At 46.7% G+C, this 25475-nt stretch overlaps 3 protein-coding genes and 2 long non-coding RNA genes across 13 annotated transcripts; 2 read left to right on the forward strand and 3 right to left on the reverse strand.

Moving 5' to 3' along the window:
• Nucleotides 1-2146: 2146 nt before the first annotated feature.
• LOC120763209 (uncharacterized) lies at nucleotides 2147-3145 on the reverse strand. Its single transcript, XR_005704046.1, has 2 exons — nucleotides 3080-3145; nucleotides 2147-2830 (listed from the first exon to the last, which is right to left on the reverse strand). It is a non-coding gene; the product is annotated as an uncharacterized LOC120763209 (long non-coding RNA).
• On the forward strand, nucleotides 2805-8384 carry ZBTB8A (zinc finger and BTB domain containing 8A). Of its 3 annotated transcripts, none has more exons than XM_040086358.2 (4): nucleotides 2805-2884; nucleotides 4246-5213; nucleotides 5782-5951; nucleotides 6334-8384. In XM_040086358.2, the coding sequence occupies exons 2-4, from the start codon at nucleotides 4274-4276 to the stop codon at nucleotides 6664-6666; spliced, it is 1443 nt and encodes a 480-aa protein (XP_039942292.1). In that variant the 5' UTR covers nucleotides 2805-2884; nucleotides 4246-4273; the 3' UTR covers nucleotides 6667-8384. The 3 variants fall into 3 exon arrangements, with proteins under 3 accessions (XP_039942292.1, XP_039942293.1, XP_039942291.1); XM_040086359.2 differs by lacking the exon at nucleotides 2805-2884 and adding an exon at nucleotides 3147-3236; XM_040086357.2 differs by lacking the exon at nucleotides 2805-2884 and adding an exon at nucleotides 3230-3260.
• Nucleotides 6720-12622, reverse strand: LOC120763208 (uncharacterized). 2 transcript variants are annotated; one of them, XR_009208501.1, is made up of 3 exons: nucleotides 12485-12622; nucleotides 9920-10041; nucleotides 6720-6858 (listed from the first exon to the last, which is right to left on the reverse strand). It is a non-coding gene; the product is annotated as an uncharacterized LOC120763208 (long non-coding RNA). The 2 variants fall into 2 exon arrangements; XR_005704045.2 differs by lacking the exon at nucleotides 12485-12622 and adding an exon at nucleotides 10669-10817.
• Nucleotides 11355-16301, forward strand: LOC120763089 (zinc finger and BTB domain-containing protein 8A-like). Of its 4 annotated transcripts, none has more exons than XM_040086149.2 (4): nucleotides 11355-11431; nucleotides 12430-13418; nucleotides 14783-14952; nucleotides 15868-16301. In XM_040086149.2, exons 2-4 carry the CDS (start codon nucleotides 12458-12460, stop codon nucleotides 16198-16200), a joined length of 1464 nt encoding a protein of 487 aa, XP_039942083.2. In that variant the 5' UTR covers nucleotides 11355-11431; nucleotides 12430-12457; the 3' UTR covers nucleotides 16201-16301. The 4 variants fall into 4 exon arrangements, with proteins under 4 accessions (XP_039942083.2, XP_039942086.2, XP_039942087.1 ...); XM_040086152.2 differs by lacking the exon at nucleotides 11355-11431 and adding an exon at nucleotides 11950-11998; XM_040086153.2 differs by lacking the exon at nucleotides 11355-11431 and adding an exon at nucleotides 12102-12321.
• A 2943-nt stretch (nucleotides 16302-19244) lies between these two features.
• Nucleotides 19245-25403, reverse strand: ZBTB8OS (zinc finger and BTB domain containing 8 opposite strand). 3 transcript variants are annotated; one of them, XM_040086418.2, is made up of 8 exons: nucleotides 25100-25403; nucleotides 23880-24032; nucleotides 22618-22642; nucleotides 21923-22044; nucleotides 21654-21736; nucleotides 21328-21380; nucleotides 21126-21162; nucleotides 19245-20455 (listed from the first exon to the last, which is right to left on the reverse strand). In XM_040086418.2, the coding sequence occupies exons 2-8, from the start codon at nucleotides 23965-23967 to the stop codon at nucleotides 20369-20371; spliced, it is 495 nt and encodes a 164-aa protein (XP_039942352.1). In that variant the 5' UTR covers nucleotides 23968-24032; nucleotides 25100-25403; the 3' UTR covers nucleotides 19245-20368. The 3 variants fall into 3 exon arrangements, with proteins under 3 accessions (XP_039942352.1, XP_039942353.1, XP_039942354.1); XM_040086419.1 differs by having other exon boundaries at nucleotides 25220-25397; XM_040086420.1 differs by having other exon boundaries at nucleotides 25170-25397.
• Between the last annotated feature and the right edge of the window lie 72 nt (nucleotides 25404-25475).

Below are 25475 nucleotides of genomic sequence, written 5' to 3' on the forward strand. Positions count from 1 at the left end.
TCTGATCCCAGCTAGGAGGAAATGCATGTGTGGATGGGGAGGGCAACATCCCAAACACCCTTTCCAGAAAATGTTGAATTATATCAAATATTTCAAATATATCAAAAAAAATCTCCCTGCAAGTGCACAATTCTTTTTTTTTCTTTTTTTTCCTTTTCCATGAAAGATGAAGGTTGTTATCTCCACCCTTGGTGCAAAGAATTCTTTGTGGGGGAAGGAGGAGGAAAGCAGGAGAGCAGGGCAGTCAAGGGCCATCCGAGGGTGTCAAAGAACTCTGGTGATTTGGGGAGGAGGATTGTTTGGAGCTGTATGTAAATATGGGACATTCGGGTGTGCCGGGAAACCGGGTGAAGATAAGAGTTTCACCAGGGTTTTAATTGTCCTGCTGGAACGGGATTAGCATTTGGGGTTCCACCAAATCTCAGGTTTTTCCTAAACTGGACGTTGCTGCCAGAGAGAAGGTTCCTCCCTGGACTCAAGGGTTTGGGACAGGACATTCCGATTTCCTGCTCGGTTTGAAAAAGGAAGCGATCTCCTGGTGCCCCAGAGGCTCCTTGGGGTTGTACTCGGAAATTTGGGGTTGTACTCGGAAATTTGGGGTTGTACTCGGAAATTTGGGGTTGTGCTCAGAAATCTGGATTTGTACTCGGAAATTTGGATTTGTACTCGGAAATTTGGGGTTGTACTCGGAAATTTGGGGTTGTACTCGGAAATTTGGGGTTGTGCTCAGAAATCTGGGGTTGTACTCGGAAATTTGGGGTTGTGCTCAGAAATCTGGGGTTGTACTCGGAAATTTGGGGTTGTGCTCAGAAATCTGGGGTTGTACTCGGAAATTTGGGGTTGTACTCGGAAATTTGGGGTTGTGCTCAGAAATTTGGATTTGTACTCAGAAATTAGGGGTTGTGCTCGAACGCAAAGGTGGAGCTCAAATCCTGGGCGGTTCAACCCTCCTGCTTTGGTCCTTGGGAAAGCTGAGGACAGAACAATGATGCAAAGGAAGAAAAGCCCAATCCAAGCTGGCAGTGATCACATGAACATTGTAATCTGACTCCTAATTAATTTCTAGGCTTTGAACACCTCCTTAAATTGATCTAGTGTAGGCTCTTGAGTTTTTCCTTGGTAAAAACATTCCTGGATAATTCAAGTTAGAAAATGCATCACTGAAGGCTGTGATTCCTGAGCAACATTTATTTTGGGGAAAATTGAATTCTTTTAACTGGTAATTAAATTATTATAATCTAATACATTCTACCATTATATATATTTTACTGTTAATCACATTTGGTTACCAAACTCAAGGAGAAATGCAGGTTAATTTTTCTATGAGCAAGAAAAATGTAAATTTTTTTGGTGCAATTATTCTCTGAAGAGCAGACTCTTTACACTCTGGCTGTGAGGAGCAGCTCCTTCACCTCCTTCACACAGCTGCCAAGCACATTCCCGCTGGATAAACTCTCCAAGCAGCATCTCAAGGGGAACTTTCTCAGCTGAAATTGGCTTTAAAAATTTAGAAACACAAACCAGAAAACTCTCGGCGCATCTGAGATTGTTTGGGATGTATCACCGTGCACAGCAGGATGAAATCAGCCCCATGGATGAGAAAACCGAATTTGTTCAGTGGCTGTCCTTGGATCCACAGCGCAGGGCAGGAAATGCTCTGAGGGAAGCACTTGCAGCATCTTTAAAAATTCTAATTAAGCTACTCCAGATAACACTGAAATTTTCCCCCGTATTTTTTAAATTCTCTTGCCTGTTCCTGGCAGAAGGAGAACCCTCAAGCTCCTGTTGACATTGATACAAAGCCCCACTGACAAACAAGTGAAAGCACCACCCAGGCAAGTCAAACAGAACAAATACCTCCAGATAATTCTTCTCCAAAGGAAGCTTTCAGCTGATGAAATAATTTGGGTAGAAATGGGGGAAAAAAAATATGTAGAATGTTGAGCAACAAGGCGTCCCTGGCCATGTTCTTCTAGGCCCTTTCCAGCCCAAACCATCCTTGGATTCTGTAATTTCGTGTTAAATAAAAAGAGCTGCTACTTAGTTGGCTTGACAGACAAAAATAAACTTGAAATTAATGAATTCAAGAGATATTAAAACCTTATATTACAAATAAATGTTCTGGTTTATATACTAAACAATCTGATAGTTTAGTTGGTTGCATTCTTTATTTCCCCGTGGTAAGAGCTGTGAGAAGCTGGTGTGAATCCCAGTTATTTCATGTTTGAGAATTATTAATTTAGAGCAGAATGTCACAGAAGCAGAATGGGTCTCAAGAAGATTTTAAGAGCATGGCCTGGGTTTGAAAGGAGAATCTACAAAACTAATAAAGTTTATTAAAAAGGGAGAATTAAGCTGGAAAATAATGTTGTTACATATACATCTATATACACAAAACATGAATGGATATAATTTGGAGATGAATAAATGTATATGAATTAGCGGGAGAAGAGTTCTAATGATCAAAGGAAAGAGTCTTTGCATTGTTATCTTCTAGATAAAGTCTTTAGTCAGTTTTGCTACACTAGGGGAAAGAAAGATAAATTGTTTCAAGGTGGAACGTCTGAAGTTAGAGAAGGGAAGGCCAAAAATGCCACAAAGGGCTCGGTTAAGGAAGAATGGTTTCCATGGGAAAATAAATATTTATGAAAAATAACTGGGGCGTCAAAATCACAGAAGAGACCCTGGTGGTAAGAAGAGGAAGGAGAAAGATACTAAACGTCGAGGGAGAGAAGGTGAGAGGTTCAGGTTTCGCTTTCAGCCATGCTTTCTTCAGAAGATAACAGATACCAACAGAGAAAAGAAGATGTCACATCTCCTTCGGAGGATGCTGCAAGAGAAAGGAGAAGGATTTGGGTCAGCGAGGCCTCTGCTATAGATAAAGGTGTGAAAAGGAGGCATCTAGGGCATCCCATCCCCTCCCGGGCAGCGTGTGGGTGTGGGAAGCGGCGAGCGGCGGCGGCCGCGGGGCGCTGGGGCCGAGGCAGGCGCTGGGCTGCGGCCGCAATCGGTGCGTTGCCCCTTTAATTGTGTCCCCAGCCCTCGGGCGTCTCTGTCCAACGCCCACGTCAGCAAATACCTTTTGTTTCTCTCCCGTTCGGGCTTGCAGGGCTCGGGGCTGCGGGAGCAGCGGCGCGTCGCCTCCAGGCACGGCGAGCCCCGAGGCGGGGCCGGGGATCCCGCAGCCACCGCCCGCTCCCCCCGGCTCGGCGGCAGCCGCCCGCAGCTCCCCGCCGGTGAGTGGCGGCTCCCGTACGCCGGTAGGCCGGGCAGGGCGCAGGGTTTGGGGCGGAACGGGCCCCGCAGCCAGCCCGGTTGCGAGGGGCGGCGAGGAGGGCGCGGGGCTCCGCGGTGGCCGCGGGTTCCTCGGGCCGCCCGGAGCCGCTCGGGGCCGCCCGGAGCCGCTCGGTGCCGGCGCTGCCGCGTCCCCGGCGGGCGCCATTTGCAGCCCCGGGCGCGGACACAAAGGGGCTGCGCGGGGCGGGCGCTGCCCGCGGAGGGACGGGAGCGGCACCGGGCGCTGGGCACCGGGCACCGGGCGGGGACACGGGGGGCTGTGGCGGAGCGGCAGCCGCGGCTCCGTTCCCGCGGGCGGCTGCGGGCGGCACGCCCGGCCCGGGGCGGTCCGTGCGGGCGGACGGGAGCGCGCAGCCGGCCGGGGCTGGCGGGCGCTGCGGTCCCCGCGGCGGGAGCGGGGCCGGGCGGCTCCGGTGCCGCCGGGCGTCCCGGGCTACCGGGGACCGGGCGGGCGGGTGAGTGACGGCGGCCGCGGCCAATGCCGGGGGGGCCGGGCCGCCGCCGAGCCTGTCTCCCGGCGCTTTCGGCGGCGGCGGGGCCGGAGCCCGGGCGGAGCGGGGCCGGGCGGAATCGCCGGTTCGAGGCTCGGCCGCGGTCGCAGCCGCAGCTGCTTTTGGCTCCTCTTCTCCCCGGAGCTGCCTGAAGGCTGCGCAGCTCCAGCGGGCGGCACGAGTCCAGCCCCGCATCCTGCCCCGCATCCTGGGGATGGAGATGCTCCCGGCTGTGGCACACCCGTCTCTGCCAAATAACGTGGCCTTGGCTTTGTCATCCCTGCTGTCCTGTTGGAAAATGAATCTATGGTTGAGCATATCGTGGTTTAAATATATTTATAGATTTAAAGAAATGGGATTATTTGTAACGATAGCCGTAGAATTTGGTCCGATGTCTTTGGCTGAGTTACACGGCGTTGAAGTCAAGAGTGTGACGATTTTCTTCATATTTTTTTAGAGCAACGTTTTGTTTCACCTTTTCTGGGATGGAGATTTCTTCCCACCAGTTTCACCTCTTGCAGCAACTAAATGAGCAGCGCAGGCAGGACTTGTTCTGCGACTGCAACATCCTGGTGGAGGGCAAGGTCTTCAAAGCCCATCGCAATGTGCTGTTTGCCAGCAGCGGCTACTTCAAAATGCTCCTTTCGCAGAGCTCGAAGGAGACGAGTCAGTCCACGACAGCCACTTTCCAGGCCTTTTCTCCCGACACCTTCACAGTTATCCTAGATTTTGTGTATTCAGGCAAACTGTCCCTCACTGGGCAGAATGTCATCGAAGTCATGTCAGCCGCCAGCTATCTGCAGATGACCGATGTGATCAGCGTGTGTAAAACCTTCATAAAGTCGTCGCTGGACATCAGCGAGAAGGAGAAGGATCGCTACTTCAGCCTGTCAGACAAAGATGTGAGTTCCAACGGCGTGGACCGATCCTGCGTGTACAGCGGAGGGTGGAGGGCAGAGAACAGCCCCCCGCATTCCCACTCGAGCCCAGACCCTGGGACTTGTATGATGGGCGGGAACGCTTGGAGCAGTTTCAACTATTACCCCACCTCTCAAAGAAATGCCCAGCAGCAGCTGTCCAAGCATGAGCAGCGGCAGGATTCCATCAAGAAATCCCGGCACCTGGGGCTGCAGCAGCCTTCTGACATCCCCCACTATAAATCAAGCAAGCTGGAGGACAGGGCTGCCGAGCCCGCCGGCCACGCTGCGCCGGCTGAGGAGCAAGTTCACATCGACACGGAGGTGGAAGCTCCTCACGTGGGCTTCCAGTTCGGCCAAGGGGCTGAGGTGATGCCCAGGGGCTTGGCAGTGCCGCAGCAGGAGCACGAGTCACCCCGCTCCTCCGGTAAATCCAAGTCCTCCAAAGCTGAGGAGCAGTACGGGAGCATGCCCTCCATCCTGGGAGTGATGGGGAACTGGGCTGAAGGTGAGTGGGACACAGACACCTGTGAATCCTCTCTTCTGGCCCTGAGAAAATAGGTCATACCCAAGAGTAAAGCACAGCTGCCAAAAAGACAGATGTATTCTCTGGAAATGTATGTTTGGAAAATGTAACTCTTGATTTTTAAATGATTTTTGAGTTCTTGAAGTACCCAGGGTATTAAATTTAAAAATAAATGTAAGCTGGGATATTTTTAAGCTCATTTTCATGAAATCACGGAAAGATTTGGGTTGGAAAGGGCCTTAAAGCTCATTTTGCTCCACTCCCTGCCTTGAGCAGGGACACCTCCCACTATCCCAGGTTGCTCCAAGCCCTGTCCAAGTTGGCATTTCCATGTCTGTGTTAACACAGCCGATGGTCCACCCCTCCTTTGTTGCACTCTGTGTAATCTAAAAGAAAACACAAAATCTTTGTGCTTGAAACAACCTGTGAATACTGTTGGAATAAAAGCGATGTGCTGTTCTTCTCACAGAGCACCTTTTCCTAGAGCATTACGTGACATGGCTTTGATTTTTTTAAAATTTTTTTTTTAAATCCCATGATTTTCTGACAGATGACCTGGCCAGGATGAGGTTCAAGTGTCCATTCTGCAGCCACGTGGTGAAGAGAAAAGCTGACCTCAAGCGTCACCTTCGCTGTCACACGGGAGAGCGGCCGTACCCCTGCGAGGCGTGTGGGAAGAGATTCAGCAGGCTGGATCACCTCAGCAGCCATTTTCGAACTGTGAGTATTTTTAGCAACTGCATGATTTATTTAACGTGTAAATCTGGCTAATTAAACACAGCGTGAGCGTATCTGGTTGATCTAATGACTCCTGTAAAGAAGAGGGGAATAGAAAATTAATTTGGTTTTGGTTGCAGTCAAACTGAAGGATAATTTGCAGGAGAGGGGAGGAATTTGTTGGGTAATTGATGGCTTGCAGAGGTTCTGCTGTCTGCAGCCTGTGAGAGCTCCAGTGGGCAATTACCATGCCTGGGCTGGTGCAGTTCCGTGTTTGATGTTTCTCAAATCGAGGCGATGCTGCGATTCGACGCTGCTTTTTGTCGTCTCCCAAAAAGCCCCTTTTTGGGACGCTTTACAAATCCATCCCTCCCGATTTTCCCAGATCCACCAGGCGTGCAAGCCCATCTGCAGGAAGTGCAAGCGCCATGTGACCGAGCTGACGGGACAGGTGGTGCAGGAGGGGACCCGGCGCTACAGACTCTGCAACGAGTGCCTGGCCGAGGCTGGAATTGACAGTATCCGCATTGACTTGGAGGCTGAGGCGCCTCTGGAATTCCCACAGGACGGGGACAAGGATTCCAGGTGGCACTACGGGGAGGACAACAGGTCCGACGTGGAGATCGTGGAGGACGGCTCGACCGACCTGGTCATCCAGCAAGTGGACGACAGCGAGGATGAAGCGGAGGAGAAGGAAGTGAAACCGAATATTAGGTAGTTGGAAGACAAGGATTGGGAATTCCGTGGAAGAGGGAGAGTTTGTACTGTGACTCTGCCAGCTGGTGGTGATCCTACAGAGACACGTGGTTGAACAGGTCCAGACTTGCATGTATTTATGGACACGTCATTGAGGCCATGCTGGTTTGTTAGCAGAAGCCCCGTGTGTTGTTTCGTTTAAAAGGAATCCGTCCTGAAATCATGGATAAACAAGGAAACTGCAGTGTTACCTGGGTAATTTTTATAGCAGGCAAGGGGGCACATCTCAAAGCCTCTTGCAAGGGAGTGAGGTCTAAATACTTCTAAAAAGTCACAGATTATTGTAAATTGCCCTTTTTTACACTTGTGGAGAGGTGGGGTTTATTTCATTGGGCGGTAAACAAAACCAGACAACCTCTCTTGAGTGTTCAGAAGTGAAGAGAATCTTCCATGAAATTTCATGAAATCTTCATGTTATGATAAGGAAAAAGGCAGCTAATTAAGAAAGAGCATTTAAAATGTTTTGGCACTTTTGTCTGGAAAAGGACTTCTGTAAAATTTATTAGGATGGGGTGAATCTTTAGTAGATCATATGTTCAAGACCTACTTCTTTAAAAGGAAATAAGCACATAAATGCTTAACACATCAGAGACAAACTGATTAAAAATTTGGATCATTAATTGATGCCAGTAAATGTTTTAGTCTCAAAATTAGGATCTCAGACTGGGCTGTTTTAATTAGCACTATTAAAATACTCTTTTTTAATATATTTTGAAAAAGTGCCCAGACATGATGGGATTTTTGGGGGGCGCAGGGCCAGGAGTTGGACTTGGACGATCCTTGTGGGTCCCCTCCAGCTCAGGATATTGAATTCTGTGCACCTTTTCCTTTTCCAGTGTGTACCAGTGACATCAAGATGTGCTGGAAGTTCTAGACACCGTATTTGTGTCACTTCACCCACAATTAGGCTACAGAGATGAGTAATGAAGAGATTCTACTCCTCTGACAAAAGAAGCTCCTTGGTTTCGTTGCTTAGTGAGTTTCTCTTACCCAGCACTGTCAACAGGAGAGGAGCAGCAGATGCTCCTGGGTCCTGTTGCTCTGCATTCCTTGGACAGACCTGAGTGTTGTTCTAATTCTTGGGATCATGGAACTCAATGGCTGTAGACTTAGAAAATTATACATATATTTTTTTTCTTTTTTACAGCTTTGTAAGCATGTTTGGCTGAACCCCCGGGTTTCTTACACAACAATCCCATATATATATATATATATGTATACTATATAATCTTTTCCCAGGGACAGCTAAAAAGTCACTATTTTATTTTTAGTTGTGTAAAACTGTATAACTTCCTTGTATCATCATGACCAGAGAGTGCAGCGTTTTCATTCCAGGCTGCAGGTGACCAACTTGACCAACAAATAACCACTTGAGAACTTTATGCTAAATTCAGTGTAAGCATTAAGCACCCTCCTCTCCATGGGAAGCATCCCAAGGATACAAGAAATGGTGTTTTATTGTTCCTACAAAAATTATCATTTATTGGCTTAGGTGTAGGGAGGGGGTGACTTAGAAATCTTTGTGATGACCCAGATGAAAACATCTTAAACAAGACTTACACTCGATTTTATGGGACACTTGGTCAGCAGCCCAAAAATGGACTTGATGTGAAAACAGACATTTAATTTCTTGGAGCTTTTAAACTCCTAAAATGCCTGTTCTCAAATGGCTAAGAAATATTCCTGAACAACCTGGACTAAATCAAGTACACAGAACAGAAATTACTTCAAAGAATATGGAGTAACTTTGCTCAAAGTTCATAGATGTTTCCCTTTCCATTAAACAGTTTGACAACAAATCCCAGGTATCAGTTCCTGCTGTCCCAGGATAAAAAGTGGCTGGAATTGGTCTGTGTGTGTTTGGGAATGGATGAAGGGGAGGGGAAAATAAAGTGTTCTCTCCAGGCCTGAAATCTTAACTGTCAACTGCAAAGGTCAGACTATTAAGTGTTTCTTAATAGTGGGGGTGCTTTTAGAAGCAAAGGGATTTTTTGGATCAATACTCAATTTAATTAGAGATCATAAATCTAACAATACTGAGGACCAGATGCTTCAGAACAAGATCTGAAGTGGCTCTAAACGGGCAAATGGAACAATCTATCCATAGGAAGACTTTTACTTTTTAAACACAGGCAGATTCATCGTTGATTTGCTGGGCAAATAAGGGCTTTTTTTCTGGATTTATATGTTGTTTTTCTCAGTAGCGTAACTAGATATCTGTAGGCATTTTTAAAGTATCTTGTTAAGCTTGGAGGTTTAGCTCAAGGCTGCGATTCCCACAGGTCAGTGATGTTTTTCTGTTTTTTTTTTAAGTTACCGTTTTTACATTTGTTGCCTTAATTTTGGTCCTTGTTTCCTTATTTTTGTATTGCAAAACAAGATAAATGTTAAGTGCCTTCTGTTTTACACGTCCTTCATTTTACGGTCATGTATTTTCCTTTTTTTTTTCTCTAAATGAAAGTATTTGTTTTCTTTTCGTCTCCTTCCATTGCCTCTGATTGTCTTCTTCATATTCCTGTGAGGATCACGTGCCCCTCATCAGCATCAGGAACATTTCCTTTCCTTTCAAGGGGAAAAGTAAAGACCACACAGGGATGTTCCCACTGAATTAATTTATTTCCTTGTATTTCTTTCATCTTTATGTCTCTTAGGGGCATGGTTTAGTGCTGGACTTGATCTTAAAGGTCTTTCCCAAGAATTCTGTGATTATTTTTGCTTGGTTTGTGTTTACTTTGTGTTCACAAAATAACAGGCAAGAGTGAAGACAAAGTTCATCATCCTCTGATTAATGTCTCACCACTTAACTATCCTTATTTTCTGACAATATCTTCCCATCCTTTCAAAGGCTGAAATACTTAAATTAAAAACTTCCCTCTCCCCCTTTTCAGGTGTTTTTTACAGAATTCTCTCTGCTACAAAAAACCTAAGACCTGTGTGATGCTTGATTAGTTCTTTCACATCATTTCCCTTTTTTTTTGTTTGTCATTAAATTTCCTAAACATCCATATTTACTATCCCAAAAATGTCACTTGTCCTGATCTTAAAAGTTAAATAGTTGTGTAGACCCTCTTAAAAACAAACAAACAAACCCCAAAACTGACTTCAGCATGAATCTCCCTTTCCAGCCTTTTGTCATTTGAATTCTATTCCAGTTCTAAAGAATTGACATAAGGAAAAAAAGCAAAAAAATTGATTTAAGGTGGCTTTGAAAATACCTTAAAGCCCACAGATCTCACAGAGGGCTGACTGTGCTGCAGGTATCCTTCCCTTACTCCTGGCTCTGCAGAATGTTCCATCCTCCAGGATTTTGGGATCCATCTGAAGTTTTCAATGATAACTAAAGGGAAAAAAGCCACAAAACACTCTGTTGGATATAAAAGGGAAAAAAGCCACAAAACACTCTGTTGGATATAAAATGATGGAATATACATTTCTTCCCTGAAGCATCTGGTCACTGTCAGTGTTATCCCATTACAGAGCCATACCAATGTCTACCTTTCTTATATTTTAATTCCTGTGGGCTGGAGGCAACAAGTACAAAAATGAAATAGAAGGAAAAAAATCTCCAATTCTGCCCAAAAGATTGAGTTTGAAGAAAAGGATGTTTTAACCCTCCAGCCCTTGCCTGCAGAGTTTTTCCATTAGGTACAAATCCATGCCAACACTGTCTGTTGAGTGATGGGTATAAGTTGATAAACTACTAAGAAAAGTTTATAATAGAATTTAGTGAAATATTTTCTATAGTGTTTAACTTAAAACCTTTCTACATTGGAGGCGTAACCTTTCATCCTGTTTAACTCGTGAAATGCAAAGAGGAGGCTTATTCGGTGCATCAAGAATTTTAAACAGAGCAAGAACACAGAACAAGAGATTTTGTAAGGAGAATTGAGAGGAGTGGCTGGAAAGAACCTTTCCTCTCTTGGCTTAGCTGCTGGGATAAGTTAAACAGTACTGGAGATCTCACCCGACGCTTGACTGTGGAAATGGGAACCGTTCTTTGCCAGGTTCATGCAGCCTGCTCTGAGGAGGGGACTGTACCGATGACTGCAGAGCTTCCTTCTCAAGATTATTCCACGATCTCGAGGAGTAAGACTGATAGCATTTCATCTAACAGGCACCAGTTTGAAAGCGTCTTGTCTTCTATCAGGCATCCTGATTCCATTTTCCTCCCAGAAGGGAAAACAGGACAATCTGTGCCTTGCACTCCCACGTGCAGCACTTTGCTTTGGGATTATCCTCATTGTTTGAATACAAAAATCCCGTTATAAAAATGCTGCTGTATCGAGTTAATATCATTAATCCTACTCCGCGGAGCTCCGGATCTCTGCCGTTCACCTTTCAGGTGGCGCCTTCCCTCCACACACACACAAAGGTAGCTACAACAAAGCCTCGTGTGAGCAGGGCAGCGGCCTCGGGGCAGCATGTGGGTGTGGGAAGCGGCGAGCGGCGGCGGCCGCGGGGCGCTGGGGCCGAGGCAGGCGCTGGGCTGCGGCCGCAATCGGTGCGTTGCCCCTTTAATTGTGTCCCCAGCCCTCGGGCGTCTCTGTCCAACGCCCACGTCAGCAAATACCTTTTGTTTCTCTCCCGTTCGGGCTTGCAGGGCTCGGGGCTGCGGGAGCAGCGGCGCGTCGCCTCCAGGCACGGCGAGCCCCGAGGCGGGGCCGGGGATCCCGCAGCCACCGCCCGCTCCCCCCGGCTCGGCGGCAGCCGCCCGCAGCTCCCCGCCGGTGAGTGGCCGTTCTGCTCTGCGCTGATGGGAAGGACCGGGCGGGCGTCGGGGCTGGCGGCGGCTGCGAGCGGAAGGCGGCGAGGAGGGCGCGGGGCTCCGCGGTGTCCGCGGGTGCCTCGGGCGGCCCGGAGCCGCCCGGTGCCGCCCGGAGCCGCGTCCCCGGCGGGCGCCATTTGCAGCCCCGGGCGCGGACACAAAGGGGCTGCGCGGGGCGGGCGGCGGCGAGAGGGGGCGGCGGGGGCGCTGCCGGAGGAGGGGGCGCGGGCGGCGGGACGGGAGCGGCACCGGGGTAACCACGGGCACCGGGCGGGGACACGGGGGGCTGTGGCGGAGCGGCAGCCGCGGCTCCGTTCCCGCGGGCGGCTGCGGGCGGCACGCCCGGCCCGGGGCGGTCCGTGCGGGCGGAGGGGAGCGCGCAGCCGGCCGGGGCTGGCGGGCGCTGCGGTCCCCGCGGCGGGAGCGGGGCCGGGTCCGGGAGGCGCCTCCGCGCTGGCGGAGCGGCTCGGGCGCCGTCGGGCGTCCCGGGCTGTCGGGGAGCGAGAGGCCAATTCGGCCGGGCGGGCGGGTGAGTGACGGCGGCCGCGGCCAATGCCGGGGGGGCCGGGCCGGGAGGGCGGCGGCGCCGGGGCGCTGCCGCCGCGTTCGAGCGGCCCCGATGCGCCGGGGCAGAGGCTGCGCCCAGCGCGGACCCGCGTCAGCCGCGGCTCTGCCCACGGCGGGAGGGCCGAGTTCTCTTGCCGAGTCTGCCAACCATCATAGGTTGGTCGACATAATTTTCGTTCTTTTGGGATGCGGAGTGATCCCGCTGGGACGTCTTTTCACCTCTTTTGGAGTTGTTAAGTTTCTACTCTCTTGTTATGCAGAGTAGCAGCCGCAGGGAGAGTGGAGGTACACTGGGAATCTGATAGCGCTTTTTAAAACGAGAGCTTATCTCTTTAAATTAGCATTCAGCATCATCGATTTAGATTGTTATGATGATTTTTTTTTCCTTTACAGCAAACCTTCCCCTTACTCCCTGCCTGGAATGGAGATTTCTTCCCACCAGTCTCACCTCCTGGAGCAGCTGAACGAGCAGCGGAAGCAGGACTTGTTCTGCGACTGCAACATCCTGGTGGAGGGCAAGGTCTTCAAAGCCCATCGCAATGTGCTGTTTGCCAGCAGCGGCTACTTCAAAATGCTCCTTTCGCAGAGCTCGAAGGAGACGAGTCAGCCGACAATAGCCACGTTCGAGGTCTTCTCTCCAGAGACGTTCATGGTTATCCTGGACTTTGTGTATTCAGGGATATTGTCTTTAACGGGTCAGAACGTGATCGAAGTCATGTCAGCCGCCAGCTATCTGCAGATGACGGATATCCTCAATGTCTGCAAGACATTCATTAAGTCCTCACTGGATATTAATGAAAAGGAAAAGGATCATTACCTCAGCCTCTCGGCCAAAAGTGCGAGCACTGAGCCTACCCCTGCCCGCCCGGCTCTTTATCGCTCCAGAAGGAAAGCAAAGAGCAACCCCCGGCGCTCCTACTCGATGCCGGATGAAAAACCCAACGGGAACGAGAACTCCTGGAGCGGTTACAGCAGCTACCTGTCCTCGCAGGTGATCCTGCAGCGGGCAGAGACCCAGCTGTCCAAGCGAGGCAGGAAGCAGGGCTCCACGAGGAAGCGCCGCAAGCACCTGGGGCTGTCGCAGAGCCGGGAGCTGGGAGGGTGCAAATCGGACAGAGCGGAGCGAGCCGGAGCCTCGGACCCCGCTCACAGCCCCCGCGGGGGAGAGGAGGCCGAGTCCGAGGCCGAGTTTGATGCTGAGAACGACGTGGAGCGGGATGAGTTTGGATATCATCCCGGAGCAGAGGCTGTACGCAAGAGGTGGTCGGTTACTCAGCTAGAGCAAGAACTTTCCAGAAATCCTGAGCTCATGGAGTTAAAGGCAGAAGAACTGTACACCTCAATGCCCACAATTTTAGGGGTAATGAGTAGCTGGAATGAAGGTAAACAATAGGAACCACTTGGAAAAGTTTGGTTTTATGTAGGAGAATATTTAAGTGATGCTTTGGAAGGAATTTGTACTGCTGCATGGAAACCTAAAAAAGTGCCTGGAATTATTGGTGATCTTTATCTGCTCAATTTTAGTGCTAACACTAATATTTTGAAGCCAGAACAGGGCATGGGAATTGCAATGGGACTGACCCAGGTATTCTGTAAAGTACAGCCAAAACGTGCCTGATTATTTGTTCTCAAGTGGAGTTTAATGAAGCCTTAAGGGCTGTAATTGACTTGGGACCTGAAGGACGGAGTTTCTCCAATACCTGGCAATAACAGAGGTGTCCAGCCTCAGCCCCACCCAAGTGGGATTGCCAGGACACGAGAGGTCCTGGCATTGCTGGGATGTTGCATTTTGGGGTCCAGCCAGCCCAAACTTCTGACATCACCCGCCTGAGAGGGCGGAACAAAGATGACAGGTTTATTCCCGTGTGCCTTCCTTTGGAAATTAACATATCTGTAGATCATAACTGCATATTCTAAAGACACTTTTATATATCACACAGAGATTATAAATATCAAAAGCTATGAACCACTAGCTGGTGAAGGAGTCAGATATAAACAGTCATAAACAGCTGCATATTTATGATCACCTTCATATCTAAAACATGTTGTCAGTACGAAAACGCTACTAAGTGGCCAATTAACATGTTAAATAAGAATAAAAATGCAAGCTGAGGAAGATACATATATAGAGAGATATATCTATATAAACTTACTTATTAAATAAGAATAAACATGCAAGCTGGGGAAGAAACAGATATATACAGATGTATCTAGATATAGATATACAGATGTATCTAGATACAGATGTATCTAGATATAGATATACAGATGTATCTAGATACAGATGTATCTAGATAGATATATAGAGAGATATATAAATTTAACAAATCTATATCCCTCAAAGCCTGTATTTTATGTAGTGGTCAATTAACATGTTAAATAAGAATAACAATGCAAGCTGAGGAAGATATATATATAGAGAGATATGTCTATATAAACTTACTTATTAAATAAGAATAAACATGCAAGCTGGGGAAGATACAGATATATACAGATGTATCTAGATATAGACATACAGATATATACATAGATGTATAGAGAGATATATAAATTTAACAAATCTATATCCCCCAAAGCCTGTATTTTATGTATCATTATATACTTATATATAATATATGCTTATATGAGCATCCAAGTATCGGGGATTTTTCCCTCCTTGAAGAGGACTCGAGCTGTCGGGTGTTTTAAGCTGACGCGCGCTGGAGGTGCAGCGGGGAAGCTCAGCTGTGTGCCCTGTCCCCGCCAGGTGAGCTGCCCCGGATGCGATTCAAGTGCCCGTTCTGCACGCACACGGTGAAGCGCCGGGCGGACCTGAAGCGTCACCTGCGGTGTCACACCGGGGAGCGGCCCTACCCCTGCGAGGCCTGCGGGAAGAGGTTCACCCGCCTGGAGCACCTCCGCAACCACTTCCAAACGGTAGGGAAACCCACCAGGCTTTGGAAGGATCGGTTGGTGTGGCATCGAATGTGGGCCTGACATTTCTAAGCCTGAAGGGATTTTAGCCTGCTAGCAGTGCTGTTTCCCAAAGGAAAAGTTCCCGGGAGAGCTTCTTCTCAAAACAATCTTGGCAAAACAACTCTCCTTTCCCAAAACAGTCCTTCTCCAGGTGGTGTTTTGCTGTTTCCTTGGTTTCACCAGTGAGATCAGAGAGGTGTCGTTCCTGTTCACCCATCGTGTTAAGTCTGTATCAGAACACCTTATAAAAGGTGGCAAGAATGAGACAATAAAACCTTCTATACTCTTTGCCTTCTGAAATATTTGGAGTCTTTTCATCTTTCTTTCATGTCCTACAGTGACAATCAAAGACTTGCTCAGAGCTCCTGTGTCGCTAGAGGACAGGAAAAGAATGAATACTCACAGTCAAGTCGTCAGGGCAAAAAGAGGGGAAGTTTATTTCTTGACCTCGCTTATATAGATTCTGAACAATGACCAGGGATTGGAGAATGAAGTTGCCACCTCTCTGACCCCACTGGTCAAACTAGAAGTCCATCACTTGTCCCTCCTCAGAGAGGAACGTGAAAACAATCACTTTGTTTATGTTACAATCCGTGAGAAAACTCCATTACAAAAATGTAAAATCAGAAGGCTGAAAGAATAGGACAACACTCCTGCTGGCTGTGGAAGTGTGAAGCAGTTTGCTGGTGGCAGCTGTGTAGGCATCTCCAAACCCAGCTCCAGAAAAGCAGCGCATCAGCTTGAATTATTCATTGTTTGACGCGGCAAACTGTATTTAAAACTTAATTCTTTTAGCGCGATTCAGCACATTTTCATTGTCTTAAAGAAAAAAAAAAAGGCTGAAGGCTGAATTTTTCAATTTTAAATCCTTTTCAGATACACCAAGCTGGCAAACTGATCTGCAGGAAGTGCAAGCGCCACGTCACGGAGCTGACGGGCTGCGTGGTGCAGCAAGGGACGCGGCGCTACAGACTGTGCCACAAGTGCTTGGCAGAAGCCAATTTCGACAGCATCCCCGAGGATTTCAATCCATCCGAACATTCTCCTGTCTCCTCCACGGGAAACAAACGCCCCAAACGGGCTTTGGAGGAGGAGCAGAAATCAGACGAAGAGACAGTGGAGGAGGAGCCCTATAATTTGGTTGTTCGGCACAATAACGATGATATTCCGGAGGAGGTAAAGGAAAAGGTGAAGCCAAATCTTAGGTAGATCTTTGTGTATTTGTTATCGTTGCGTTCGAGATTGAATGGCTCGTGTCCTACCAACTAACGCTGGTTTATTACTTTTAATAAAGTGAAGTATTGCTAAAATTCTGTTCCGAGAAGCGAAATTTGGACTAAAACAAGTTGTTTTGCAGACATGGAGCAGTGTAATTGCTTCTGAATGTCATCCAGAAAGTCCTGAGGATCATAAAACAGCCCGAGTTGGAGGGGACCCACAAGGAACAGCAAAGTCCAGCTGCTCACTTATTATCTGGAAACTATTTAGGAGAATTGTTTTACATTTCATCAAAGACTTGCTCAGAGCTCCTGCTCGTTGTGAAAGTGTGAACCAGTTTACAGTTCTACAAAGGTTCCGTACGATGCAGGTTTTTAAAAAAACAAATACTGCCAGTTTGCTTTGGAAAAACTCTTACTGAGGTGAACAGCTGAGAAATGTTATTAAACCACTTTTTTTTTTTTTTTCTGATATTGTAATTAATTTGTACATAACACATCAGAAACTTCTAAGAAAGGAGCGAAGGAAACAAGTGGAGTTCTACCCGCTGAAGAACCTTTTTACCAGAGCTCTGTTTTCTCAGTGAACTTACAGCTTCTTGTAGTTGAGAAAAGCATGATTTAGGAACTCCCACAGCAGAGTAGAGTAGGTGACCAGAGCGTCTGTAGTGCACTTGGATAGTATGAATTTGCTTTATTTTTTTCTTTTGTACTGTGAATTTTATAGCAAGACACACCAATATGGTTCCAAGGAAATAAAAGTGCAATCACTGGAAGTACATTTGTCATTTTTTTTTCCTTTTTTCCCCCCATGATTGATGCAAGATTCGCTTAAACCCATCTATCTTACTCTAGGAATAAAGATGCCAAGTCCTTTGAATTTCAGTGGGACATTTGTTACTTCAGATCACGGAGCTACTTTAGAAAGCTCCATGTATAACTTTAGGGTGCTTGACAGCATAAAAACACTTTTTATAAGCACAATTTCCCTCAGATGTTAAGCAGCCTTTGTAGTTCTGGAGTCTCTTAAGCTTTTTTAGCCATATTTATTTCCCCAGTCAGAGGATCAGAGAACCTGCACTCGGTAGAGAAACTAAAAATGCTCAGTATTAAATGATTAAAAAAGAAAAGCTCAAGGAGTGCATAGAAAAAACCTTCTGCCTGAGAGCAGAGAATGGCATTCCCAGTGGGCACTCCTGATAAAGAGCCACTGTTTGGTCTCATGTCTCATTTGATGCTGTGTTTCCTTTCCTGTTAGCAGCATCTGTAGGCTGAGGTTCCTGCCAAGAAGGCAGAAATCCCCCTCAGAGAATTTGAGAGCAGCCATATTGATCCACATCCAGGTTCTGCCTCCAACAGCTGCCATTAAACTTGGCAAAAGTCAGAATGGGGCAAGCTTCTGTAATAATTCCCTAATGCTCTCCCAATCTCCAGCCTTTTTCAGTTCTTGAGATTTGTACATTTAGTAACCACTAATGCAGGTCTTTTCCAAGTAGTTCACTACCCTGTCCTTAAACTTCCTACATCAACAGGATCCTCTGTTTCTTAATTACCCACTTTCAGGTCTCAGTGGCCTCCTGTAAAGCCCTGGGAGAGCAGCACTGTGAGCTGCCACTGCCACAGCTGTGCAAATGGAACAGCGTGAATTTAAGGCCTATTTTATAGTAAGTTCTTAATAAATATTGAAAAAAAAAAAATAGATGAGTAACACTTACTTAGTTAATTCCAAATGTTTTCCTAGCAAGCTCCTGTTAGCGTTTCATTAAGTAGAACACTTCAGTGTGTTATAGCCTGAGACCGGTAACTCAGCATTTGTCTGCAAAGTTAAAATGTAACCACATAAATTTACTTTCTCATGTTTTAGAGAGGTGGGCAAAAGGAAGGCTGCCCTCAGCTGTTGCACCCACCTCCCCACAGCTCCAGCCCCACACTAACCTCCCCACAGCCCCCAAACGCTGCTCAACTCCCCAGAACTGTCTCTAAGCCCCAGAGCCCACCTCCCCACATCCCCTCAGCACCTGTACCCATCACACCCCCACACCCTGTGCACATCTCCCCAGCACTGCCCTTCAGCCTGTGCCCATCTCCCCACAGCCTCAGCCCCTCATCACCTCCTCTCAGCCCCTCGCCCATTTCCCCATAGCCCCAGTTCAGGTTCTTGCCCGCCTTCCCTCAGCCCCAGCTCTACCCTTCAGCCCCTCGGTCAGTCCATTTCCTCACAGCCACTGACCCTCAGTTCAGTCCCTCAATGTCCACCTCCGCACAGCCGCTGACCCTCAGCCCCAGCTCAGTCCCTCAGTCAGTGTCCATCTCCCCTCAGCCACTGACCCTCAGTCAGTGTCCACCTCCCCTCAGCCGCCGACCCTCAGTCAGTGTCCATCTCCCCTCAGCCCCAGCTCAGTCCCTCAGTCAGTGTCCATCTCCCCTCAGCCCCAGCTCAGTCCCTCAGTCAGTGTCCATCTCCCCTCAGCCGCCGACCCTCAGTCAGTGTCCATCTCCCCTCAGCCACTGACCCTCAGTCAGTGTCCATCTCCCCTCAGCCACTGACTCTCAGTCAGTGTCCATCTCCCCTCAGCCACTGACCCTCAGTCAGTGTCCATCTCCCCTCAGCCGCCGACCCTCAGTCAGTGTCCATCTCCCCTCAGCCGCCGACCCTCAGTCAGTGTCCATCTCCCCTCAGCCACTGACTCTCAGTCAGTGTCCATCTCCCCTCAGCCCCTCGCCCACCTTTCCTCGAGAACCAAACTCGAGGCCCTATTGGCCGATCGCAGTCACGTGACCCAGCCAGCCAATGATGTTCCGAGGGGGCTCTGAGGGGCCGCAATGGCGGCTGTGCCCTCACGGCCTTTGGGGCTCTGCCTGAGGATAAAGAAACCCCAAACTGTCAAAATCACACTTATTTTGTACCATTAAACTGGCATGTTGCAATTCTTGCTGAGAAAAAAAAAACCAGTCTGCTCACCTTAGCGCAGAACAAAGGACAAGTGTTAATTCATGTCTGAACTGACTGGTCAAGATCACTCACAAAGCCATTAATTGTTTCAGTCCAAGTTTTATTTTGGCATTGAGGCTTGCTTAAAAAATATGAGAGTTTTTATCCCTCAGTCTTTACAATATGGAAATAAAACCAGAACTATTTAAGATGATACACTACAGTGAGGCACTTGTAGCGTTCACGATAACAGAGCAGGCCAGGCCTATGCTCCTCACATTTAAATTAAAATAAAATAGCAGGCAATGCACATTTGCCATCCTGTGATTTAAAAAAAAAAAACCAAAAAACCCCACACTTTTGATTATTTTTGATTAATTTTGATTCAGTCAAGTCCATAATCCTTTGACGTTTAAGGATTGTCTGTATTGTTCTTTTTAAAAGACAACGAGGCTGATCCAGACCATGCTTTTTAAAAGAGACTCAGTTTTCACAAGATACAGGTGGGAGTGAACCCAGGGAGAACCTGGGACATCCCTTTCCATTCCCTCCTCCCACAGCAGCAAAGCTGCCAACTTTTTTTAAGAGTTATCATAGGTGATAAGAGGTACACAGTCACATGCTTTAGGATTTCACGTGGCAATTTATTTACAGCAATTCAGCACCACCTGCTGGCATGACTTCTTTTTTAAGTAGTTTAAAAGATGTGGTGGTTTGTTTGTTTAATTGGCATGATCTTTTAGGGGTCTAATTTTAAACACTCAGATTTTTTTTTTTCCTCCACATTACATCTGAGCCACTGCAGCTATTTTGGATTTATGTAATATGGAGGAGGAACATCAGCTCGGAATTAGAACATGAAATATGCAAATGAAATCAATCTAGATGAACATTATCTCCTGCCACACTGCAAAAAGGGAGTATTTTAGTTACCACCTCCAATTTCTGTATTTCATACAGCACACGTATCAGCCTCAAAAGCTGACTGCCAGCATTCCTGGGAAACTTCCAACCTGTACAAACCTCTCCTTCTCCATATCCCCCAAAACCCCAATTAATTCTTCTTATTCTCTGTCTCAGTGAAAACAGTCTGACATTCCCTGCAATTACTCCCTTCAATTTCCAATTTTAACTGACCAATTCCTTAGCTTTTTCCACAGGGATTACAGTTTTAGGGGGCTCTCGCCAGATGATGACCAACATCCACTCAACCACAACTCTTCTTGCTCTAAATATCAATGATGACAAAGACTTCTGGCTTTTCATCTTCACAGATCTGCATGGCTGAATAAGTTATGGCTTTGACTTCTGTGCCCTAGAAAAGAGACACAAACCATAGATTTTCTAAATTATATCCCTTTTACCAGTTCAGAACGCCCAGTTCTCATCACTTTCCTCAAATGCTATCCATTTCTTTTTCCCCAAAAAGCTGTAACTGTATTTTTTCTGATGAATAAGGAACTTGTCACACTAATGGCCAGGACAAATAGTGAAAAGGGAACTCTTCCCTTATTTTATTGCCTCTTAATACCACAAATTCCTTCTCTTACCTCTGACAGACCATCAACATTCGCTATGCTAGAAATGACACAGATCAAGACATCAGATTTTGTTTCTAGCAATTCTTTAGGGAAAAAAAAAAAAAGAAAGAAAAAAGCAAAAACTGACTAAGCAGAAATCTGTACCAATAGTGTGAAACCCAAATACATAAATTCTGAACATAGATTGATTTTCTGTGTTGCCAACATCACAAAAAGGAAGCCAATAGAGTTAATTTGTTGAGTTCTGCTAGTGTTGAGGAAATGCCATGCTCAGGCCAACAGTTTCAGGGACACATCCACAAAACCGTGCACAAAGTGAGATTTTGAGTTCAGTGGTACTTCAGCCGCGTTTATATTTTGATCCCTGCAGAACTCAGAGGTCTGATTTAAAGGACAACACACCTCCTCCTCCTCCTAAAATGGAAAAGAGGAAGCACTGCCTACCTGTGGGTGTTTGTCTAAAGAGAACTCTTCTCCCCACCTGTAAAGGCAAAAAAAATAGGAGAGGTGTTGTAAATTTGGTAATATTTACCAAATGCTATAGTTAGTTTCAGTGATGAGCACAGAACAGTGAGATTTTCATTTAAAGCCTCAGAGGAAGCAAGGAAAGTCCACAATCCATTTTCAGACAATGGTTTAAGCTCACCCAATTGATCTTATTTTGAACTGCATTCGGTCAATGTGAAGCACTTTCACTTCCTGCAGAGAGAGTGGGAGGAGAAATGTGTCAGTCACACCTTCTACCTCCAGGCAGAAATTCCCAGTAAATCCCACTTACAAAGGTTTGTTTTGTTTCGTTTTTCCCACTGCTTAGACCCCTTCCACCAGCCCAGGTTGCCCCAAGCCCTGTCCAACCTGGCCTTGTATTTTTTGTGTTCCTTTTCCCCCTGAAATACCATTGCATTCAGAGCCAAGATTATCAGGGAACAGCTTTGTCCTACAAATGGAAAAAGCTGAAACCAGAACACTTACCCTGGGTATAAAAAACTCATCAGCACTGAATTTATACAGCCATTCATCCAGGAAGTGGAAGAGAAGAGACAACAGGTCATGCCCTGTGTGGTTGAAACAGAGATTGTCCCAGCAAAAACATTTTTAAGAGCACCTTAGACATACAGGAGATTCGGGTAATGACGCTTAATTATATTTTAATTAACTGCACTAAGGCTACGTGTAAAGATTGAGATTTTTGGTGCCTTTCTCCCTCTCATAACTCTCCACAGAAGAAGTGCAGTCCTCACCTTCTGCCTGTACCTCCACTGTATCCACAGGTTCCACGGTGCCTGTGTCTGTCATGTAGCCAAACATGGCCATGGCACACTGCTCAAAGGCTTCTTCCAACGTGTCTCCCCAGGCATGGAGCCTAAAAACACAGGGAATAAGCACTGGAGCCTAAAAACACAGGGAATAAGCACTGGAATACAATACTGGATCACAACCACAAGAAACAGCCCCAAAGTCACATGCAGGTGAGCAAACAGAATATGGGAATTCAAGCAGAGGAGGTGAATGAGCCAAAAAACACCCGGATTTTCTAGAAGGAGAAGTTTGTCAGAAGAGTTTCATGTGAGAACATAGAAAATAAATGTTCTACCAGCCAGCAAGAAAGTTCTCCCCTTACGTGGCTAATTGGTGTCTATAAAAGTAAACCACACAGAAGAAATTTTGTTTAAAAGGAGATTTCAAAAGACATTTCCAAATAACACAGGGGCTTAGTCAGAAGCACCACAGAAATACTAAAGAAGAAACTGAACATAATTCTATGGTGTCCCAAAAGCAGGAACAAAATTGACCACCAAAGCACGCAGTGAGTGACATTTCAGAGCTGCACAAGGTGTTACAGCTGCAGACTGTCCTTGGCTGTTACTGCAGGCTTAAAGCAGCGTAAGAAATAATCAATTTGTCACCCTGAGAAATCCCAGCTGCCCACACTTACTGCACGTCTGCTGTGTGATCCAAATCTGAGGGGAAGCGAAAAGAAAAGGAATGATGTCACCAAAAGTATTTATAACATGAGGACTTAAAAAAAAAAAAAAATAACATAAATAGCTGGTTTTCTAACAAAACATTTTTGCACTCATCTGCAGGTGGGATAAATCTATTTTGTAACATATTAGAAAAACTTGGCACAGGTGGAATTTTGGATTATTTCTGCCAAAAAAAAAATCCCCTGTTTAATGTGATTATGTCAATGCAGGGTTTGGCTGTTGTAACCCAACAGGCTTCCACAAGTTAACTGCAATAAAAAGAAATTTTCACCAGGAGTAAAGACTTTATGCTGAAGTCTGCAGGACTGAAAATTATTCATGCAGAGGATGAGATTTGCAAATATTTCCAGCTCAGTGAGGAAATCTACCTGCCCACACCCAAAAGCAGCCATTATGCAAAGAGAAGAATTTAAAACATAGGATGGAATATAAAATAGAAGGCAAACTTTACTCATGAAGCACGATTAACATCCCATGTATCCCGTTGTACGTGAGTCTCATTTATATTTATTCACAGGAATGAAAGAAATTAAAATTCCAGCAGAACTAAGTTGGGATGTGAAATAAATGCTCACTTCAACTGAAAAATTGTTCTGGTGCTGTTTAAAGAGATCACAGACTATTAAAGGGTTCTCAACAACGGTCTCTAAAGCAAACAAATTCCTTCGGATGCAAAAGAGGGATAAAACCTCCTCTAGTTCTGGAAACTGCATGGTTCTTGTGATGTGTCACCACAGTTCTGCAATTGTATCAAATAAAGATCTGAACATGGCCTGAAAACATAAATTCTAACAGAGATAACAGACACAGTCCAGACAGACACTGGTGACACAGAAAACAGACAGGGAATGGTCCCCTGCCTTAAGCTGGCCCTTGGGCTGCCCCCCACATCCTCTTAGGAGACATTCCAGAGGTGAGGAAAGGTAGAGATAATCATCTTTAAGTAGAGTAAAAACACCACACACAAGACCAGCACACGTTTGAATGCCCCTTCCTACACGAGAGGTAGAAAAATTGCTAGGAAATGGCTCAGAAGAGGAAAAGTTTTCAGGGTGAGACTTCAGGAATTTATTTCCATAGCGATTTTTTTCAGCAAAGCACGATGAAGAAAATTGGTTTCTCTTTTCTGTATTTCCTGTTATCTTCCTTTGCCCTCACAACAGCACTGTCGCACTCACGTAATATTTAAAAATATATTAAGAATACTCACACTCATATTTCTTGCAGAGAGGGGGGTACTTGGCTTTGACAGCCTTCTGCTCCTCGGTCAGGTTGTAATCCCTGTCCTCGGCTGCCATCGCTGAGGGCTCCACAGGAATCCCTCCCTTCCTCACTTCCTGGTTTCCCCACGGAGTGATTCAACCTGTGGAGAGCAGCGAGGATTCCTCTCAGCGCGAAATCCCTGCAGTTTCAGTCGTTTTGTGTCAGACTGGGAGATGAGGAAGTTGGGAGCTCAATCCCACACGAAGTGAGCCAGCAGAGCCGAGGGAAAATATTCCTTAGGGGAATTGTGGACTTTGGCCTTTCCTGGGAGGAATTGTGTTTCTTCTTCCTTGTGTACACTGAGCATTCCATTCATTCACAAATAATAAAACACAGCCCTGATGGGAACAGCTGTAGAGTGAATTAAACTTCCACGCTTTAGGTTAATTTAAATTTTCTAATTCATTTTTTTGAGGGTGCTCAGCCCATTGTACATCACACACCTGAAGTGTCACTGCGCCCCAAAACCCCTGATATGACCTTAGAGAGGATTTTTCTTCAGGAAAAAGAGTTGTGTTCTCTTAGGACAAGGATTACATTTAAACCTCCAGACCTCAAAGCCCGTACGTGTGTGTCAAATCCAGCTGTCACCTGAGCGCTGAGTTCTTTCTCTGGCTGATTTTTTTAAAAATAAAACAAAAAGAACCCCCTAAAGAACTGTATCAACTCCCCCGTTTAAAAGTCAGATTCTCACACCCAACCTCTTATGTCGCTGTTTTCCTGTTCATTTGTAAATCCAACAGACACAAACTGAAGAACCCGATTAAGTTCAGGCTCATTAATTTTCCTCTCCAGATTTCCAGACATCATAACCATTCCTTAATATTTTTGTGCATTATGAGATTTATCCACAGCTGAACCCAACACTTGCCCAAACAATGCAAATAATTTACAGATATCCCTTAACTTTTACACTGGAGTTGCTTCTTACTCCAAGGCTTAGAAACAAGACATAGGATTTCCAATTTTTACTTTCAGGTAAATATCTAGGTGTGTTGGAAAGAGAAATCTGAAATTGAGAACTCGGGTTATCTCTTGATGAATAAACCCAGATATTGAGTTGCTATTTGATTTTAAACGTATTAAGACTCAGCTGTGGACAGTCAGGTTCCAGGTTACCCTCAGCAGCCGACCAGAACCGGCAAATATTACGCCTCTAAAACTCACCGCAGCACTGAATTGTGGAAAAAGGGAATGTATTCGTGATTACAGAGAATTAATAACACGCCGAGGATACCCGATGGTGTCAGGGCAGCCCTGGAAGGAGATCTCGGCCCACACACGCACCGGTCCGGTCCAGTCCCGCCTGGATACGCTCTGCCAGCGGCTATGGTGACCGGAGGAGCTGCAACCACCGGTTCTTTCAAATCGGGGAGCGGGAGCAAGGAGCGGGAACCGGGAGCGGACCCCGAACCCGCCGCCCCTCAGCGCGGGGCGCGGCCCCTTTAAGAGCGCGTTGGGGGCGCTCCGGAAAATGGCGGCTCCTAAGGGGGACCCCTCCCACGTGACCGCCGCGCGCGCTCCCGTCCCCGCCCCCTTGCCC

The sequence above is a fragment of the Hirundo rustica genome, chromosome 25 (assembly GCF_015227805.2).
Source record: "Hirundo rustica isolate bHirRus1 chromosome 25, bHirRus1.pri.v3, whole genome shotgun sequence".
Taxonomy (NCBI): domain Eukaryota; kingdom Metazoa; phylum Chordata; class Aves; order Passeriformes; family Hirundinidae; genus Hirundo; species Hirundo rustica.

Excerpts from the sequence above, each read along its gene's own strand:
- ZBTB8A (XM_040086358.2), top strand. The coding sequence starts at position 4,274 with ATGGAGATTTCTTCCCACCAGTTTCACCTCTTGCAGCAACTAAATGAG. Across the intron at positions 5,214-5,781 it reads GATGGGGAACTGGGCTGAAG|ATGACCTGGCCAGGATGAGG; the intron begins GTGAGTGGGACA and ends ATTTTCTGACAG. Across the intron at positions 5,952-6,333 it reads TCAGCAGCCATTTTCGAACT|ATCCACCAGGCGTGCAAGCC; the intron begins GTGAGTATTTTT and ends CGATTTTCCCAG.
- LOC120763089 (XM_040086149.2), top strand. The coding sequence starts at position 12,458 with ATGGAGATTTCTTCCCACCAGTCTCACCTCCTGGAGCAGCTGAACGAG. Across the intron at positions 13,419-14,782 it reads AATGAGTAGCTGGAATGAAG|GTGAGCTGCCCCGGATGCGA; the intron begins GTAAACAATAGG and ends TGTCCCCGCCAG. Across the intron at positions 14,953-15,867 it reads TCCGCAACCACTTCCAAACG|ATACACCAAGCTGGCAAACT; the intron begins GTAGGGAAACCC and ends AATCCTTTTCAG.
- ZBTB8OS (XM_040086418.2), bottom strand. The coding sequence starts at position 23,967 with ATGGCAGCCGAGGACAGGGATTACAACCTGACCGAGGAGCAGAAGGCT. Across the intron at positions 22,045-22,617 it reads GATCACACAGCAGACGTGCA|GCTCCATGCCTGGGGAGACA; the intron begins GTAAGTGTGGGC and ends CTGTGTTTTTAG. Across the intron at positions 20,456-21,125 it reads CTTTAGACAAACACCCACAG|GGCACAGAAGTCAAAGCCAT; the intron begins GTAGGCAGTGCT and ends TCTCTTTTCTAG.